At 44.3% G+C, this 19,665-nt stretch overlaps 1 protein-coding gene across 1 annotated transcript in view; it reads right to left on the bottom strand.

Annotated features, from left to right (window-relative positions):
* KSR1 (kinase suppressor of ras 1) overlaps positions 1-19,665 on the bottom strand; it is a 510,276-nt gene that overhangs the window by 138,102 nt on the left and 352,509 nt on the right. The window contains exon 5 of the mRNA XM_085649554.1: positions 14,243-14,253. Coding sequence (XP_085505680.1) covers positions 14,243-14,253 — 11 coding nt within the window. The remainder of the gene's footprint in view (positions 1-14,242; positions 14,254-19,665) is intronic.

The raw sequence follows: 19,665 nt of genomic DNA, 5'->3' as shown, positions 1-19,665 counted from the left end.
ATACAAAGTTTACTGCTTTCATTGATAAACACATGGAAGTATCTACATTAATTAATGGGCTATCTACCCAACCAACTTAAAAACTCAGTTTAAATATACTCCCCAACATGGGGGCTCAAAACAGCCTCTCATGTAATTAGTGGCGGGCGTGTCAAAAACTTTTCGGGTGAGGCAGCAATATTGGATGATGAGGTGCAGTGCATCGGTGACAGTGCTAAGGTGAGGGATGAGCTAAGGAGGCGAGCATGCTGTTTACAGGTAACTCCTAAAACTTAGCTTCAGCTCTCTATCGGGGGTCTACTAAGGGTATATCAATCAATCAAGGGAGAAAGCAGCACAAATCAAGGCGAAAGCAATAAAAAAAACAAGGAAAAAGGAAGGAGAAAGCAGTACAAACAAGGGAAAAGAAGGAGAAAGCACTCAGAAAAACTGGGAGGAAGAACGGCGGTGCAGCAGCATGGGGCCTACTCAATGGGGTCACGTTGTGGTGTCCGTTAAGTAGGTCCTGAGAAGAGGGAAGGCCGCTGACAGGTGGTACGCAGGGCTAGGCAGTAGACGGGAAAAGAGGCGGGAGCGGCAAATGAGGAAAAAAAACAGGGAGTAGTGAAAAACGAGGAAAAAGCAGGAATAAGAACTCCGAAAACGGGTGGCATGGAAGGAGAAAGCAGTAAAAACGAGGAAAAAGAAGGAGAAAGCACTAAGGAAAACAGGGGGAGGAAGGAGAAAGCAGTAAACAAAGAGGGAAAAGCTGGAGAAAGCACCCAGAAAAAAGGGGGGGAAGGGAAGGAGAAAGCAGTGAAAAACTAGGGGAAAGCAGTAGAAAGCACTCAGGAAAACAGGGAGGAAGCAGAGCGGGGCAGCAGAGCTGGGCGTAGGAGAGCTATATGTAGCCGTCCATTCATGTATTTTCAATGAAGGGAGTGAGGGAAGGAAGAATAACTATGCATTCAGGATGTCAGTCTAAAATGAGGTGTTAGTTAACATTCTCTTTTTAAGGAGGTTTCTCATCACTCCTGGCTGCCTGCATAAAACTCAGTAATAATTCATCCCACACATGGACTAGGTGGTATATTCGGAGGCCACAGGGCAGAGCCTGGCTTTCACAACTGGCACGTAGGTGCGCTGACCTACTGTAATACAGAAGGGCTGCGTATCAACTTCAAGTTTACCGTGGTCGTCCTTTAAGCCAATATTAGTAAAAGATCGGCAAGTCTGGTCTACCTGTTGCAATGTTCAATAAACCCCCCACCATTTAGCAATGCTTTGTAATACTGGGGCAGTCCCATATCATATGGATGAAGTCTGCTTGCCATGAACCACAGCTTGGGCAAACGGCAGGTCAAGTCAGATTCATTTTACTAATCATGTTGGGAGTAATACAAGTTGTTAATTTCAGTCTAGCATTTCTGGATACCTCATGGGGGCACTCTGCTATTTTGTCCCACACCTCATCATGTAGCCCTCTCACAAGTTCTGACTTGCATTAGTCCTTAAGGCACGTCAGTGAGGCCCCGCTATTCTCAGTCGGGCTCTATATAGCCAAGCTATCACTCTCCTGCTGCCTCCCATTGAGTACATTGTCTTTAGGTAGGTGTGTGACTGTGGTTCCATATCTATGACTTTCCAAGTTTTACTTATCCCTACAAAGGTTGAGTAACCCTGCAGCCAATGATCTATGTTTAACGAAGTGCACCATGATCATCTAAACTCTTCTGTTACTTTGACGGGTGCCAGGATCCCCTCATGAAACAAGCCCTTCACAGCCTCCATTCCATTCTGCTTCCCAATGATGCAGCTCCCTGTTAGTGTGAAATCCTGCAAGTCCAGACAGACTCAGCAAGTGAATCTTTGTGGAGTATGACATTAGAATACAAGTCCTTCTTATAGCTATGACATGACTGTGCAGTGCACCCTTAGTAGTTTTGGGAGTGAATACTGGGTTTCATGGGGTGCAGGAGTTTGCTATGTTACATTTGTTTTATTGGCGAGGTATTCCTCACCCACTTACAGCAGGTCACGGTGATCTAGTCAGAGAGTAATCCATTCTGTTTGGGCAGCTTTATTACACGATTCAAAATCCTGGGCTCCCAGAATACCTCTGCTCGTCTGGAGCTTGGGTTTCTCCAAAGCCACTCTACCAGTAATCCAAATAAGATCCCATAGTAGACAGTTTGGCTCCCTAAACACTGTCCTCTGGACCACAACTGGGATATTAGCAAAATAATAGAAGAGCTCAAGAAGCATCATCATTTTAGACAAAATCACCCGGCCAGCAATAGACAGGGTCAATCTCTTTCAAAAGGTCATCTGTCTATCTATCTATCTATCTATCTATCTATCTATCTATCTATCTATCTATCTATCTATCTATCTCTCTATCCATCTATCTAGCTTTCAAAAGGTCACCTGGAAAAGCAATGCTTTCATTGCATGCTCCAAGTTTTCCTCTAGTAGATCGGGGTCGGAACAGTGTACTTGTATTCCCAGATTTCTAAAAGTAATGGGCTTCCACTTAACCGCTTCACCCCGATTTCCCACCGTAATGCTCAAGTCGCATTGGACAGAAACGGGATTTGCCCAGTTCCCCTGGAGGCTGAAAATATTTCAGAATTATTGTAGGGTGTCTGGAGGTCCATTCTAACATCCTTTATATATAATTAAAGATTGCCCGCAAATAGTGGGATTATCTGACTGGAGTCCTGCAGTGGGATACTTCAGTTCCGTCCTTCCACTCTGCAGCTTACTGGTGAGTGGTTCTATTGTCAGGGCGAACAGAGGAGAAAAGATTGGGCAACCTGGGCGCTTGCCTCTCCCCATCTGATAGGGTGCCGATATCATGGCTCCCGTCTTAACCCTTGTTTTGGGGTTAGAATACAACGGGGAATCTAAAGGATCAATTTATTGAGGACCTGGAATATGTATTGCTAGTTTCAATAATGGAAGACTGTCTGTAGATCTAAATCCAAGAATAAAGAGTAATTGTAGTCTATGGTAGCAATTACCATTACCTGAAATAGACTCCTTAAGATTTGTGTCATGCTGCAATCAGGTATAACCCAGTTCTGATTGGTATAAATGACCAACGCCATATGTAAGGTATCAATCTCATAGCCAGGATTTTCCCAGAGATTCTATTGTCTACATTTAGTACTGAAAGAAGGCATTAGGAAAACATAGCTAATCAATCATTTCCAGGCTTCACAAATGAGACTATCAGTGCTTTGTTCGGCCGGGGGTGGGGGGGACTGACAACCGACCTCGAAGAATTCGACATACAAACCCAGTGGCGGCTGGTGGCTTTAGAAACTGATGGGGCGTAAAGATTGCTATACAAACCACATCAGCCCTAGAGTTAACCGAGCTACTGAAGTCTGTAGCGAGATGCCTGACTCGAGCTCAGCTTGAACCAGTGCTTTAAATGGGCCGGTACTGTCCGGTACGGAGTACCGGCACTTTTTTATTTTGAGAAGGAGAGTACCGGCACTTCTCAAGAGAAAAGATATACTTTTAATTGGAGAGTACCGGCACTTCTTGGAAACAAGCAGGTACCCTGGTACAGAGTACCTGCACTTGTATTTTTCCATTTCAAGCACTGGCTGGAACCCCAAATGAGCCACATCTTCAGGTGGCTTCTGCTTCGCTCCCGGCCCTATAACCTTATCTGCCAATAATTGAAGACGCATCCGAGTCATTTGAGGTGGGATAGAAAGAAATATTCATCTAGTGACTGAATTGAACAATTTGAAATAGGAAAACTTAGGAGCTATCTAGGCTTCCGCGCTAAATCAAATTGTGTGATGCTACGCAATGTTTTTATTTCGTTTTCTTCCTTTTTTCAGTATTCCATATTAAAGTGCCTTGACACACAGCAGTATTAGTAGTGTGCTGTACAAACACCACTTGTGTTTGATTTAATGAACTGTGGTGTTGCACGATGTTTAATTACCTAGGCCACATAGAGGGAACGAATAACTGACTTGCCTCTTGTTTTACTAATGGCAGCTGTAAGCGAGTGCAGGAGGGGAGGGCATGACTGCTTCAAAGCTGGATTTTTTTTTTAAAAGTACCTTTTCTAAATATATGTCACTCCAAGCAAATTGATAAAATGTTTCAGCATGTTAAAGGAACATGCTTCCGAACTTTGAAGAGCTTGTTTGCTATATGATTTATATGTCAACCGTTACATACTTTGGATGGTGTTGAGGCTGCAGAAGACCATTGCCACGACTCTTCTTGTTAATTTGTTAGTTCGCTCGCACTCAGCCTTAGCAGACACACGCACTCCTACGAGCACTCTCTCTCATGATACTGATGCACACATATGGAGACTCGCACATACAGTTTTACACAAATACACACACAAACACCAACACGAGACAAACGTACACAGGTACACAGACATATTTGCGCATTTCTTCCCTGTTACTCTGTTGCTACCATGATCTCGGATCCCAAAAGACTGCTGCATGGAGCGCGACGTCAGGGGAGACACTGCTCTGCGACCATGGCAGCTCAGAGCATAGTCACCTAGTGTGCCGCACGCCATGATGTAGCCATTTAGAAGCAGATCAGAGCCACACGGAGACCGGGGCGGTCATGGTGTGTGACATGAGGACACAGAGCGTTGGAGTCAGTCCCGTGTGACATCCTTGCACTCTAGGAGACCAGTCCTGTGAGTGAAATCTTAAGGACATTGCTAGTGGGGGCAGCCCTGTACATGACACTGCATGTACACCAGTCGCGGCGCGCAATACTCGCGTGGGGGGGGGGAGGGGGGTTCGCGCGGGGGTGGAGGCCTAGGGAGTTTAAAATTCAAATAAAATGAAAATAAAAAACATACCTGTCCGCGCCCGCTTCTGCTCCTGGGCCGGGGTCCCGCTCTTCACCTTCTTGAACAGGAACAGCCATGTCACTGGCAACCACTCTCAGCCAATCCTGGCGCTGCTCCAGGATTGGCTTAGCAGGGATACTTGCTGCCCGCCCGCCCATTAGGAGACCGGGAGTTGCAGCGTTTATCAACCCTCGCTCTCCTAATGCGCAGCCGCCAGCCAGACTCAACACTAGTGCGCATGACTGGGCTGGTCGGAAAAATTCTCCGATCTAAACCCAGCATGCGCACTTGTGCTGCTGCCTGATGTGCGCTCCGTGCCACCCCCTGGTCTGACAATGCATGTCAGTCAGCATGACGCAGGACCGCCCACCCCCTTCAGATTCTGAAGGGGGTGGGCGGTCAGGCATCATGCTGACTGACATGCATTGTCAGTTCAGACAGAGCCGCCGAGGGAGCTGCGGGCACGGCTTGTGGGTCAACGCCCCAGCGCCCTAATGGACGCACCACTACTGTACAAACCCTCCAAGCGAAGAGCTAATTTATTAAAGTAAGTAGAGCAGAACTCCTGAGGGCTTCATAAGTATACAGAACCTTCCCGGTGGCCAGGTCTAATACTTAATCTCTAGGATGGTTATTGCTTTTCCACCCTACCCTCCAAGGCTATAAAAGACAGACCTATTCCCTTGAGATACGTGACACCTCTTCCAGCATACCATAGCCTTGCTCCTTACATAGGGAAGCATCCTTATAACAAAAGGCAGCATTAATGCAGACTTGTGTTTGCGGAGCTTTCCCCCAAAAGTCCCTGATCCCTTCTAAGGGTTGGCCTTAGGTCTCGATTTGAACAGCCATGCCATCCTAAACCGCTGTGAATGCTGCCTTGTGATATTAATAATCCAGACAACGGAGCGTTTTAACCAGGGAGCATGTTTCTCAGAATCAGCCTCCATAGCCTCCTGTTTAATATCAATCATCCTTTATTACCTCCTTTTCTAGGGCATCAAAACAAGTCTTCACTTCAAGCAATTCCGAGTGATCGCCTTCCTAGAGCTAAGAATGCAACAACCCTTAATCACAGCTTTAAATGCCTCCTATTCAAAGAGATGGAAGAAGCTGTTCTAGCATCATTCACAAAATACTGTTCCATAACCCTCCTCCAATGGCGCTTTAGAAGCAGGGTCCTCTAGAGTCCCTAGGCCAAAGCCAGCCATCGGGCCATCAATTCTTACGAAAGACTCAGTGAGGGAAAAGAATGGGGCTCGCCTAAGTGACTGTTCGTGGTCCTACACCTCGCTTAGTTTATCAGGGTTAGCCTGACAGCCAAGCACAGAAGGTTGACAGTGTCCTCTACAACCCCCAAGGAAGTCAACATTGCTGTTCCACCTCTGGTACGCCACCAGATCAATTTGGCGGCCGGAAACTCTATGCTAGCAGGTGGAGGCCACCCCAGCTATTGGATGATGTCAGATTCATGAAAACTCCGCCGGAGCTTGCTCAAATGGAGTTCGCCATGCTTGTTCCCTTAGCCACACTTCCCTAAACATTTCATTGATGTGACTGCATTTTTCTTTCTTTATTCAGATATGGTATGACCATACCTTCATTTTTGTTCAACATCATAAAGTAACAGATAGGGCTCCAACATGTGACCACATAACATCTTACTGAACCCATCTGTGATCAGGCATCATAGGTTTTAGAAATATTCAAGAGATTTATTACAGTGTTTGTCCTCATTTTTCTCAGTAAGGTTGCCAAGAGCTGCGTCTGTAGCTTTTTCAGGTAAAATACGTTGCCTGGTTTGCTATTTTCTCCAGGATGGCAGGGCTTTACCCACCTCCTTTCCCCAAGCCACCACCCTCACCTCTGCACTTTAATCCATAGGTGTTTAAGTTATGTAGGTAATTCACAGTCTGGCTTCGCTGTCATATGCTGATAACACTCCATTATTCATGACTTTCACCCACTCATAACAATGTTCTAGATTATACAGTAGTAAGACTCCTGTACACACAAGTGTGCAATGTGACACCAAACACCCTATTGGATTGCATAACCTCTCCTCAATTGCTCAGCCAATGGACACCAAATGTTCCAAAGTGTTTTGCTATTTCTGGATCAAAACTAATAAAGAGGCAATAAAGAACATAAACAAAGATGGAGAAAGTCTACCGAATTTCTTTTTAAACAAAGACCATGGTCATGAAACATCCCCAAAATAGACAAATAATGGTCACTAATCTGGGTCACCGTGTAGTTATAGCAAACAGAGCAGCATCAAAACACATGAAAAGACCTTCCTCTGATATCAAGCAGTGTCCCATTTCCAGACTCACTGCAGGCAGGGTCTCAAGCTTGCATGGCTGAGGTCACAGAAATCTCCTGTGGGACTCTAAGGTGAGTTCACTCTAACTGCAAGATAAATTGTTTTGAAGTCGACACAAACCCTCAGAAAAATAACCAATTGTACAAAACTACTTTATGCCACTACAAAGCAAGAGATTCAGATAGAAGCATCAGAAGTGGACCACATCATGTTCCAGGAGCAAACTGGCATGCTTGGATATATAGATGACTTGCACAAATGGGTAACTTCCTTCTTTGATAACACGCCCCTACTACCTCTCTTCCAGCTGAAGCATATATTTGCCTCAACAGAAGGCAGGCCTGAATGTAAGATGTAGGAAGTTGCATGGCCCTAAACATCACCATAGAAAACGTTTCAGTTTAGTACTTCCTCATCAGTCAGATATGAAACAACACAAAGCATAACTAAAAAAAAGTTACCCCGTGGAGCTTCCACTAAGGTTGTAAAAATAATTTACAAGCACTGCAGTGAAGTTCAGAGAATCCCCTGCTATTCCTCCCTCCCCACAAACACACACATATACTTCCAAGTTTTCCAATGTGAAAGTGAGAAAGTTCACTTTCTCACCTTAAACTACCAGGTGTTATCCACCCACATACCAGGTGTTGTCCACCCACATACATGACATGGACACTGGGAAGTACCTCCGGCAGAGATAAGTGTCTGAAGGTGCACAGCCTTCCTGAAAAACATGTCTTCATAAAACGTTCCTGCTGGAAGATAGTTCATAAGTAGGGGTAAGCATGCACCTATCACTAGCAATAAGGCCACCAATGCAATCTAAGGCCCAGAAAAAGTCTCAATAAATGATTTCCTTGCGCAAGCCTTGGTAGCTCGAAATGAGCTGCCACGCTTAACTTAAGTTTTACATTAAATAAGTATGACACAACAAATAATAAAAAACACAACCAATTTCTAACAATAGGAAAAATTTCTATGATTAAAATGACCCCATAATGAAAGAGATCTAATGTAGGGATCATTTCCTAGTGCTTAAAAATATATTGTGCCACTTCGGGACATATGGTCACGCTTGACCAGGATAAAATCAAAGTGTAAGGTCGACTCACTGTATGGAGTCCTGATCAGATACACTAAGCGGGAGGCCTCAATCAATATATTACCTTTGCACTTAGAAACCTTTCTGGAGAATTTTCCCTTGACGTCGAGTCGGCCTCTCCAGCAGGCTGGATTCACAGCGGCTTTGCCGGCTTGGCTCAGCGGGTGCCCCCAGTCAACTCCTGAAAGTCTTGAGCTCCGGAGCTTTCAGAGGGACAAACCTGAAATCCAGGCTGATTCACTATGGTCAGTCACCCTATGGAGCTTTTTCCAAAAGTTGCACTAAACGTCTGGAACTTCTTCCTGAAGTTCCTCTTGAGGGGTCAAAGTGTCAAGAATACAAATCCAAGGTTCCAGCTTCTCTGAGTTGCTCCTCAGAAGTTAGGACTACAGTCCTACAATTAACCTGGCCAAATCCTTAAAAGTCCAATGGACACACTCCAGGCTGGGGACTTTTTGAGGGAGATGGTGCAAGAAAGCTCTTTTAACCTGTTGCTTTCAGGGAGTCCGCTCCTTAATCCTTTTTGAAGCAGGACAAAGTCCTCAGGGCTGTGGTTCCAAGTGTGCAGCAGGAGCAGTCCTCCAGGGTCCCAGCGGGGCAGTTCTTCTCCTTGTAGTTTCAGGAAGCAGATCTGAGCTGCAATGGAGCTCTCACATATACATTCAATATTCTGGTGCGACAAGCAGGGGGTCACCCTGACCAATGGGGTACAGGGTGCCACCCAAAAGCATGACAGCTTCCTTTAAAGTGTGGCACTTTCTTGTCCCACAAAGAACTGCACTTTAAAAGTCAAGGTGGAGATTTTCTCTCTTTGGGAGTAAGAGCTGGCTAAACAAACCCACTGGCGTGGCTCATTTCCCTTAACGCTCCCTTTCCAGACCCCCTGCAAATTCCACTCTTGGAGCTGCCATCTTGCTGGGGGTACAGGAAGAGGGGGTAGGCGTGGCAGGCATTCCTTACTGACCTGCTCTCTTGAAAGCCCAGTTTGATTTACCCCGCACCCGTCCTGGCCTGATCTCTGCAGCTGCAGAGCTCCCTCCATCACATAGCCTTTGCCTCTATGCAGGCCACTTATAACCTCATCAAAGCAGTTTGGCTAAGCCAGTTAAGGCTGGCCAATCAGGCGAGGTATTAGTTATAATCAATTCAACTGTGGTACGTTGTTAGATTTATCATTACCAATCAGTCAAGTCCTTGAAATATTTTTCTAGCTCACTCCAGTCAATAGATACACTGTATTACAGTATACCCATGTTAACCTACGGGGCTACAAAGGGGGAACACAAAATGCATAGTTTTCCCTCACCAGGGCATATAAAACATCTTTTAAAATGTCTAATCTTATTTTTACATGGTACCCTACCCAGGGGGCACCCAGGGTCGACCATAGGGGTAACGTATATGTATTAATAAGGTAGGTTAACACTTTGGAAGTGCCATTAAATCCAAAGCCGAATTTGCATATAATTTTAGTTTAAAAGCAGGTTGCAAAGCAGGGCTGACTTTTAAAATTATAGCAGGCAACACAGCAGTGCATGCTTAACTGCCTCCAAGCTGGTGGGCCTCTAAACCTACATGCCCTACCATATACTGGGGACTTACAAGTAGGATGGCAGTACCAACTGTATTTACACCTGATTATCATCTATCTTTTTTAATCAGAGCACTGGCCATGGGCCTGGCTAGCAGAGCCCAGGACACAGTCAGAGTCAGTTACCACCAGTATCAGTCAAACAAGCATTTGCAATACAATAGATCTCGCATTTACAAGAGTGTGACCAATTGGCACTGTCAAGGTCAATAGCTTAAATTCTTGCAAATGCAAGACTTACTGAATTGCAAATATTGTTTGTTTTGAAGCGCCCCATGCCTCGCTTGTATTTAATAGAGGCCACGCTCCTTTTAGATAAGCTGCGTCTAGAGAAAGGGGCGTGGCCTCCATTAAGTGCAAGCGTGGCTTGGGGCAGTTGGAAACAACCCGCCCAAAAAATATTTGTAAATCAATAGGTGTCGCATTTGCGAGAGTTTAAGCTGTTGTCATTTACTATGCTAACAGCTCAAACACTCGTAAATGTGAGATGTATGGCATTCCAAAGAAGCGGCTGCCATTGTCCCGGCTGCTTGGAAAGTGAAAGCATGCATGGCGTGCTGTATGTTGCTGCAAAGCGCATCGTGCCTGTATTAGGACAAAACTCACTAAAGAAATAGTAATTACAGACTGCATAACACAGATGATGTAACAACAGAAGTAAAAGGGCCAGTCCTCAAGGGAGGTTACAAATGAAGACAAGGCAGTACTAAGGAGGGACTAACAAGCCGATTACTGAATCAGAAGCCAGCATTTACAAAGGACAAAGACACAAGCCAATGAAAAATATGGGTGGAGAGTGGGCAGAGCTTCAAGTGCATAATCTAATACAGCATGCCTTGCAGAGCAGCACATGGGCTGCCCAGTCCTGACCTACAAATGGGGGTGATCAAGGCTAAAATTATGACTTTCTCACTGTCCTGACCTCGAGCATGATGTGCCTCAGTTGTTTGAAAATAGAAGCTCTTAACCATATGTACAAGGGAACAGATGCGATCATTTATCCTGGAGATACTTTTAGTTGTGAGAACATGCAACATTAGAAGGTGCACAAATGCTGCTGCTATTGGAGTGAACCCCTTCTCAGTAGCGTATGTATTTTGCAGCACCCAAGTCACCTGAGAAATCCTAAAAAGCAACTTTTATTCAGAAAATATTTAACTGTACATTTACTTTCTCATTTATTTTATACATTATGCAGTCTTGTTATATCTGAGCCCTTGCATCTTACCTCTAAGCTTTTCTTTAATTAAACCTTTTTCATAGATGACTTGTTCTAATAAGAATTGGGTAAGCGCTCATATAGTATCAATTCACTTTTTCTTAAACATATACTCAAATCAGCAAGCTATAACCTAAGACACAATAGGCAGAACTGCCAAGTTGTAGAAACTGAAGTGGACACAGAATAAAAGAAACCATAAGATCATGCTTCGGGAAAGGTAGGGAATTCCTTCAATAAATTGTCTAGAAAAGGGGCTTACAAAGGAGGCAACACAAAACTAATTATGGGTTTGCAGTATGTCTACCACTAGCATATACCAAAGAAAGACACTAATCATTATTTGCAGACCAAACCTAGTAACTGTACTTGGCACAGAGGGGACAGTTCAGTAGATCTCATACGGACAAAACATTACATGCTTTGGTCCATATTCAGTACACAAACTTTGTATACAAGGAGCCACACGCATGCAGACTAAGTACTACTCATAACCACTAACTATGGATCATGTTCATAAAATATAGATCACGTATACTGCATTGTTAGGTGCACCACTCCCTCAGTGTGAATTCTTATTGAGGATTTTTTGGGGTGGTTCATTAATTTGCCTCTCACTGGGATTTATGAATCCGATGCGGAATCATGTTGCCTCTGGATTTGTATTTATTTACCTTACTTCAAGTTCCTCAAGAGTTTCAGCTAATTTAAACATCATCTCTTTACAAACTTTGCGGTCCAGACACATGCTTGAATCCTTCATATCAAAAGCTTTGAGTTTGCAAATATCTCATTTTATCTAAGATGCTCTACTGCACCCTGTTTACCTCACAAGTCTTCAAGAGCCAAACACTGCTGCTCAGTTGTTTTCACAGAGGCTTGACAATCTGACATCAGATCCAGAAATTCAACATGGCCGAAATGTAATAAATGTAATAAATGTAATAATTTTACAGCTGCCTCCCGCCAGCTAGAGGGCTACTTTTAGAAATTAACTTGCAAAAACATTTTCTTTCAGAGAAGAAAAACACAGTGATGTAAAATTGTTGTGAAATATTTGTATGAATCACCAAGTGAAAGCAGCAGGACTAAACAGCTTTATCACATAAAGGCTCCCCACTTTGTTGTTGTCCATTTCTCCATTTGTTCACCCAACAATTAGGAGCTGCCTGTTTAACCTTTTTAGGCCTTGCTTACAGACATCTTTAACTGTCTGCTGGCAGCAGACCTATTTTAGCCAATATAAACTTAGAGTGGGCTTGCATGCTTATGATTCAATGGCTTTCTTGAATATTTCAGTTACCTGCTTCTGATTCAATGACTTCCCCATGTCCTAATGTTTATCGTGCCCAAGGAACATTTTGGTTTCACTGCTCTTTTAACAGGATAAGCTGTAGCCATCTACTGCTGACAATAGGGGCTTCCATTGCAGTACATGAGACACTATAATCTCTCCCTCTCCCTGTTCACCCCTCTTTCGCACCGCTTTTTATTAACAAATTAAGAAATAACACCCACCCCCCCCCACAGTGCCTGCTTGCCCCCTACCACCTCTATCCACCCACCTCTAATACACCAGCAGGAGGGTATCTTTAAAATGTTGTTCTACCTTATCCAAGATGGCCACAGGTGCATGCGCATGTCCTAAGCAAGCACTGGCAAAGCCAATAGGTCTCGTCTGTGGTACTGAGGTTAAGAAGCATTGGCTTTGCAGATGGCCTTGCACGTGCAAGACAGCAGCATCTAGGAACGCTTTTTCTTAAGGTTTATGGAAAAGTAATCTAAGATTGCCACAGTGCACTTGTGTGTGAATGCTCCAAGACCATTTTGAAATGCTTGTTTAGGACAGGGGTTAATTAAACTCTCCTTACATCCAATTTGCTATAATATGCTCCTCTAATCCTTTTTTAAAAGAAAAAGTAAAACCAATGTTTATCAAACCGTACAGAAAGCTGAATCGGAAACATTCTTCTAAAAATTGGTAATATTTTGATTGATACCGGGATAACTAAAATAGATGGTAAATATAAGAAGGACATTATTTTTGCACACACAAACAATTATTTCATTTTGATTAGCTATTTGGATTAAAATCAGAGACTGTTTGAATACCGCACATACAAGTTCAATTAGTGTATTATTTTTTTCTTCTACCATCGCAGCCAGTTGCTTAAAGTCATCTATCCAATGCTTATTTATTTTTATTAAGAAACAAATTAAGTACCTGGACCCAAAGTATTTCTTAGAAGTCCGCAACTATCACTGCTTCATGCCTGGATTACCGAAAATGAAAGCTGCCTAGCCTTGATTCCACCTCCTGCCTCTTTCTTTTACTTACCTACACTGCCTTCCCGATTAACTCAATGTTGAGGGTTTAATTTATAATCCTTGGTTTCATACTGCGTTACTCTTTCCATACCATTCTCTTCCTTCTTGTTTCTTCTTTTCCGACTCTTGCTCTGTATCAAAGACCAATGATGAAATAAACAGACTTGGTCTCTGTTGAACCTTTTTTCAGGGTTATCCCAAAACTTTTTGCCTTCCTCTTGTATTTTTTTCTGACCTGTTTTTGTTGGCTTTATGACTCTAGGCACTTTACCACTGCTGAGCAGTGCTAAAGTGAATGTGCTCTCTCTTAAACTTGGTACGATTGGTCTACACCGTTTGGCATATTAAATTTACTTGTAAGTCCCTTGTACAGTGGTATCCTACATACCAAGGGCCTGCAAATGAGATGCTACCAGTGGGCCTGTAGCGCTGCTTGTGCCACCCACAGAAGTAGCCTTTCAAGCATGTCTCAGGCCTCTGCCACTGCAGGGCCTGTGTGCGTAGTTTACTGCCACAGTGACTTGGCATTTAAAGTGCTTGTCAAGTCTGAAACTCCTCTTTAACTACATATAGGTCAACCCTAAGGTAGGCCCTAGATAGCCCTATGGGCAGGGTGCTGTGTAGGTAAAAGGTAGGACATGTGTCCTTGTTGTGTGGCATGTACGCGAAAAACAGCCTATTTGGTTTCTCATTGCTGTGAGGCTGCTCCTCTCAAAGGTTTACATTGTGAATTTCCTGATATGTGTTTCAGCAGTAGCAGCACGTGGAGGGAGTGCCGCGGGCGGAAAGGCGGGGCGGGGGATAGTAAACTCCGGCGTGGGGGCAGCTGCTCTGGATCATCCCACAAGCGGGGGACCTAGAGACGTTTCTCCGCTGGTGTGGGAGGTGTGTGTGCCCCCATGCCTGCACATATCTGGTGGGGGGACACTTGCTCTGCTGTGGCCAATGTGGGGCGAACCATTGAGGGGGGCCCCTCTTACGTGCTGGCCGCATGTACGGAGACAACACTGTAATTGCTGCATTTAATGTTGTAGGTGAGCAGGTGGACCAGTAGCCTAAGTGTAGAGAACAGGAGCACTACATTCCATTTATTAGGAGCTCCTTGTGTGTTTATGGCATGGCTTTGTAATTTCTATGGCATGATGGGCCTATGGTGAGTTACGTGTTTTGTCCCCAAATTGCCAAAAATAAAATTACCCCATCAACAAAAGCCCCTAGTGGACCTACCCCCAGTTGTAGGACACTGCCCCTGTGGCCAATACACCAATGGCTCACTGACAAGTGCAACAAAAACTATACATTCACATGGAAACAGCTCCAACATACAAATTGCAACACACGCAATTGTTTTTACCCGATAACCTGTGCCTTCAAACAAAAATTATGTAGGAATGACGACACGTGCAGTCAAAATCAGAATAACTGAACACCAAAGCAACATCAGGTGCAAAAAGACTAACAAAAAAAATGTGCGTACACTACACAACCATAGGCCACACAGCAAATGATTGACATTGGACCATCCTAGAGTCCTATCCTCATTTACAAAAGGAGGCCCTTTTTAGAAAGGAGCAAAACTGGATTTTCAAGCTTTCATCCCACATCTCAGGATTAAATGATGATATCCCATGGGGGGAACTAAAAGGTTGACAATGTATTGGGATCATGGAGTTGTCTCCATGAGGGTTAATATGGACCCCCAATCCGGTTTTCCAGTGTTTCCACCCATCTAACCAATCCTGAACAACATCAAAGTGTACTCCTTGGTTTGCCCTGTTTTACTGATTGGCCCCCCTATTGGGTTGACTTCCCTCGAACCTCCAGTGTAGTTACCAAAGGGCACGTGGACCCCACTAACAAATAATCAACATAGACCTCCCAAAACGCTTTACAGCTGAATAGGGAACAAAAGTCTTTGGGAACCACCCCATCCTTGTGTGTTTTTTTGTGTGATACAGAAAAAGGTTTTTGGGAACTACCCCCTCCTTTGTGGGATTTAGAGTAAATTTCACTGCCACCACAATCTGCAGGCTTTAACCAATGCCCCTGAAATCACGTGTCCCTCCGAAGATGGCCGCTGGGTTCACCGGTCCAGTCAGGAAGACGCTTTATTAGTCTACTTCTGGCACGTCCCAGCATGGGAGACAGAGCCAGGGTAATCGAAAGGCCGCTCACCTCGCCACTTCTAGTGAGTATGAACGTCCATAATACGGACAGCAGCAACACCAGTAAGCGGATACTCCTTTTCATAACTTGCCTGTGTGTTCTTAACGTTTAGATCGATTGTGAGCGAAGTGCTCTGGGAAAACCCGTCCGACCTTGACCCACTTAATACGGGGTGAGTAAAGGGTTTTGCTGATTATTTGGTACCTCTCATGTGATAAGACAACACTGTAAACAGGCGCACGTTGAGGATTACGATATCCAGACACAACTGTGAATAGAAATTGTTTATTAACAAGTTTATGTGTTAACCACGGCGCTTCTGTCCTTGTTGCACTCAAAAAGCTACTAGGATTAAACAACATCGCCATTCATGAACAAGGGCGATTTGCATGCCAACATTCGTTCTGATGTAATAATGCATGTGTGGTTTATTGATTTTAGTCAGAGGTCACCATCTGCTAATATGTTTGTCGTTTTTTAGGTCTCGCCTTGGCAGCACGCATGCGCTGCTCTAGGAGGGCATTTAGCCATCGGTCTTCACTTTTCAAGCACTGCACTCGTGCTTGTGGTGGCATCCACCTTGCGGGAGCGAGCAGCGGCGTGGCCACGTTAATTACAAACAAATGGCCGCTGCTCGCTCCTGCAAGGTGGATGCTGCCACAAGCACGAGTGCAGTGCTTGAAAAGTGAAGACAGTGAAGGCCGCTTGTTTACAATTGCGATGCACTTTCTTTTATTTGGCTAGTTGGTTGTGCTGTGGGAGCATTGACATAAGGAAGATGCAGTCCTAGATCACAGACAGAAGGTAGCGAGGCACAAAATCTATTTTCGTGTTGCAGCATGGCTTGATAATGAGCAGTTCTCGCTCTATTCCCGCTCTTGCTTGTTTTACTCGAATGCGGCCGGCAATATGTTTTTTTATTTTTCACAAGAGGCACAATATTGTCTGCACATTATTTACAGTCACTCCCAAAGTAAGGGCCCTTTCACAGAGGTCTGTTTAGCGCCACATGAGGTGAGGAAAAGAAACCCTCACAGGACTTTTCCGCAGCCCGTCAGACAGAAGACTTTCTATTCACAGCACTTCCGCACCACACAATGCAGACATGCCTACCGCGGCTTCCCAGTCCAATTAAGACAGACCTCCTTCTCCTGGGGTCGTGGCGTCACCCTTTTGGAATGATCCAGTGTGTGGCTGCAGGGCCGCACTGAGAGCTCTCAACACTCTAGGAACTCCCGGCCACCCCTTCATGCTACACGGTCTGTGTAGCGCGTTACTGCCAATACAATGGCCTCGAAGCGCTATCAGAGTGCTGATATTTTCATCCATGGTCTTGAGACGCGTTACAGACTGGGGTGCGTTTCCGATTGTTTCAGTAGGGCGCAGTCAGTAGGCAGGGTGCGGTTAAAAGGTGGCTTTTCTGTACAATCTTGGTTGTACAAGTGTTGAGACTGGCTAGTGTTTGGTATGTGGAGGCAGAGTTTTTTTTGGGTTGTTACAATGTCAGGTACCTGCTATCTGAAAAATGTATTTGTGCAATGTGTATTGCCTGGCATACGAACTGCCCTCTGCTCTGGCAAACTGTATGTTCGCATTTAAGAAGGTAATGCCTTGGGAGAGAGAGGGCTACCCTGGTGCAGGAGCAGTGTTCAAAGTGGGGGTGCTGCCATCGACGTTACATCGCCAGAGTCCTAGGGATTGTGAAAATCCACGCATCACACAAAAAATAAGGGTAGCAAATGTGTCACACCCATTAAGCAGGCGAGTAATAAGGATGTGGTAAGCAGCTGGGATGCACTTTGGAGCACAGGGTCACAAATATATTCTGGTAGTGCAGTTTACAGAGAGCATGTGTTCACTGCAATGGCCACTACATTTGCAGACATACAGTAAATAATTCTTGCTTGCACATCACTTAACTAAAGTGCCTCGATTTGTTTTAATCCTATAATAAAAAAAGTCCCATCACACTTCAGAATTACAAAAAAATGCTTCATTTGGGTTTTCTAACTGCAGATATATTGTAAAATATGTGTACAGTCCATTTACATGTTTTTAATGGTTGTGGCGTTAGAAACAAAACATCCCACCCCCTTTCACGTCACACTCCTTGCACTCCAGCAAGATAGCCGCATACACAACTATTAACAAAATCCTCTCTTTGTAGTCAGAGGGTGAAAAGTAAACACCAATCTCCACATAAAACGAATAAGCAGCAATTTGATAGCCTGATGTTTGACCTACTTTTTAAACACACAGCAAAACGCGACAAGATAAAGAAAACAAATGTAAAGGCAGGTCTGTTAAGCATTCATCTTCTGAACACCAATGCAGTCATTTCTGGGGGTGCTGCAGCACCCCCGCACCTCTACCTCCAGCGCCTATGGAAGGCTGTTAACTTAAAGCAGTAAAAATAGAGGGCATTAACTAAACTTACATAAGTTTAAGGGCGAGGTTCCTCTGCAGTGCAACAATAATAACATGGCGTACCTAGAAACAACAAGCATTGGCATAGCCAATAGGTCTCGGCTTTAGAACCCTATAAGTATTTAGTTATGCAGTACAATATCCTTGGTGCAACAACATCAACTGTTGCATGGCTAAACACTTATAAGGTCCCAAAGGCGAGACCTATTAGCTATGCCAATGCTTGTTTATAAATGGCATATCACAATACAAATGCATACCAAGCACGCCGCCATCAATATCTGTGTCTTTATCCCACTTTTATTTCTTTCAGGTCTTGAAACACCACAAGGTGACACTTAACCTTGTGCTACATAACAAAGCTGGCAACTTGATTAATCTCCCAATTGTATACACCATCCTTCTAGTAGTGTAAGATAATTAGGAAACTATCCTCTATATGGTCCTGACAAATTGCCAATACACCCTTTAGGGGCTGATGAGGCAAGAAACATGTTGACCAAACAAACTAAATAGTACCTATGCTCTATAGGATCATTGTCTCCGATATGAGGTACACTGTTTTTACTTAGGCTAGAGAGCTGCATTAAAAAAAAATAATAATAAAAGTCTCCCAAAACCTATTTTAAATGTTCACTCACTACAATACACAATCCAGCTCACATACCTTTACTCACCATATGGCTTTATCAAAAGAACTCTGCCAAAGAGCTCCTTCGCAAGTGCTCGTCGGGCATTGTAGCGCCAGCCCGACGAGGCGCACGCCCAATGATGAAGCATGACACCTCTCTGAGTGTATGAGGGCACTTCCTCCACTTGGAGGTTATCCCAGAGACCCGACCAACACTTATTTCCTTAGGAACAGTACACCCACGTATTTTAACTTTCCCCAAATTGCTTCATATCCATGCCCTGAGGTTGTAATGTATGTTGATTTTCTCACATTTCCTGAACTGGCATGGTATGCCCAGCAGCCATGATTTATGTATGACCTAACCTGAATTTTAGGCCCTTATGTGTTCTAATGTATGTAGTGTTTACGGCTACGGCCAGTCCGGCCCTTGGCAAGACACTTGTTGCTTCACCCGCCTTTAGTACTCAGGTGTGTTTTAAGGCTCTTTACATGAATATGCTTAATATCACTAGTGCTGAGCTTATGTTAAACCACGTTTTAAGGTTATTAAGGATTTTCTGAAACCCTGCAGTATGTTCTGCCATGTGCACATCATGGCCGGGTTCACTTCAGCCCCATGGACTTCTCCTGCCAGACTCTGCTGTGAACATGGACTCACAGCTGGATGACACAGACCAAAATGTTCACTTGACAAACCTTGAGGCTTCCAGTACTGGGCGGGCCTTGTAGTTTGGCAGCAGCGCAGCAAGTCAGAGTGTATGTGCACTTCCTCTGACCCAGAGCCACCGGAATCTGGGAATGTTGCATAAGCAGTAGTCACAGCATTAGAGAGAGAAAACGTTGCCTTTTATTCAAGTATTTTTTTTTGCAGTTTTTATATAGCACAAACTTGACTTGAAGGTATTGGCGCGCTTTACATGAGCACCAGTTACATTACACAAGGACACATTCATTTTTGGCAGGCACTGGGAGATTAAGTGATTTACCCAGAACCACAGGATGATGAGCCGATGCAGAGACTCGAATCTGGAACCCCAGCTC

The sequence above is a fragment of the Triturus cristatus genome, chromosome 3_2, assembly GCF_964204655.1.
Source record: "Triturus cristatus chromosome 3_2, aTriCri1.1, whole genome shotgun sequence".
In the NCBI taxonomy this organism is placed as follows: domain Eukaryota; kingdom Metazoa; phylum Chordata; class Amphibia; order Caudata; family Salamandridae; genus Triturus; species Triturus cristatus.
Note: the sequence above shows the minus strand (reverse complement) of the source record. Positions and strands in the feature narration are given on the sequence as shown.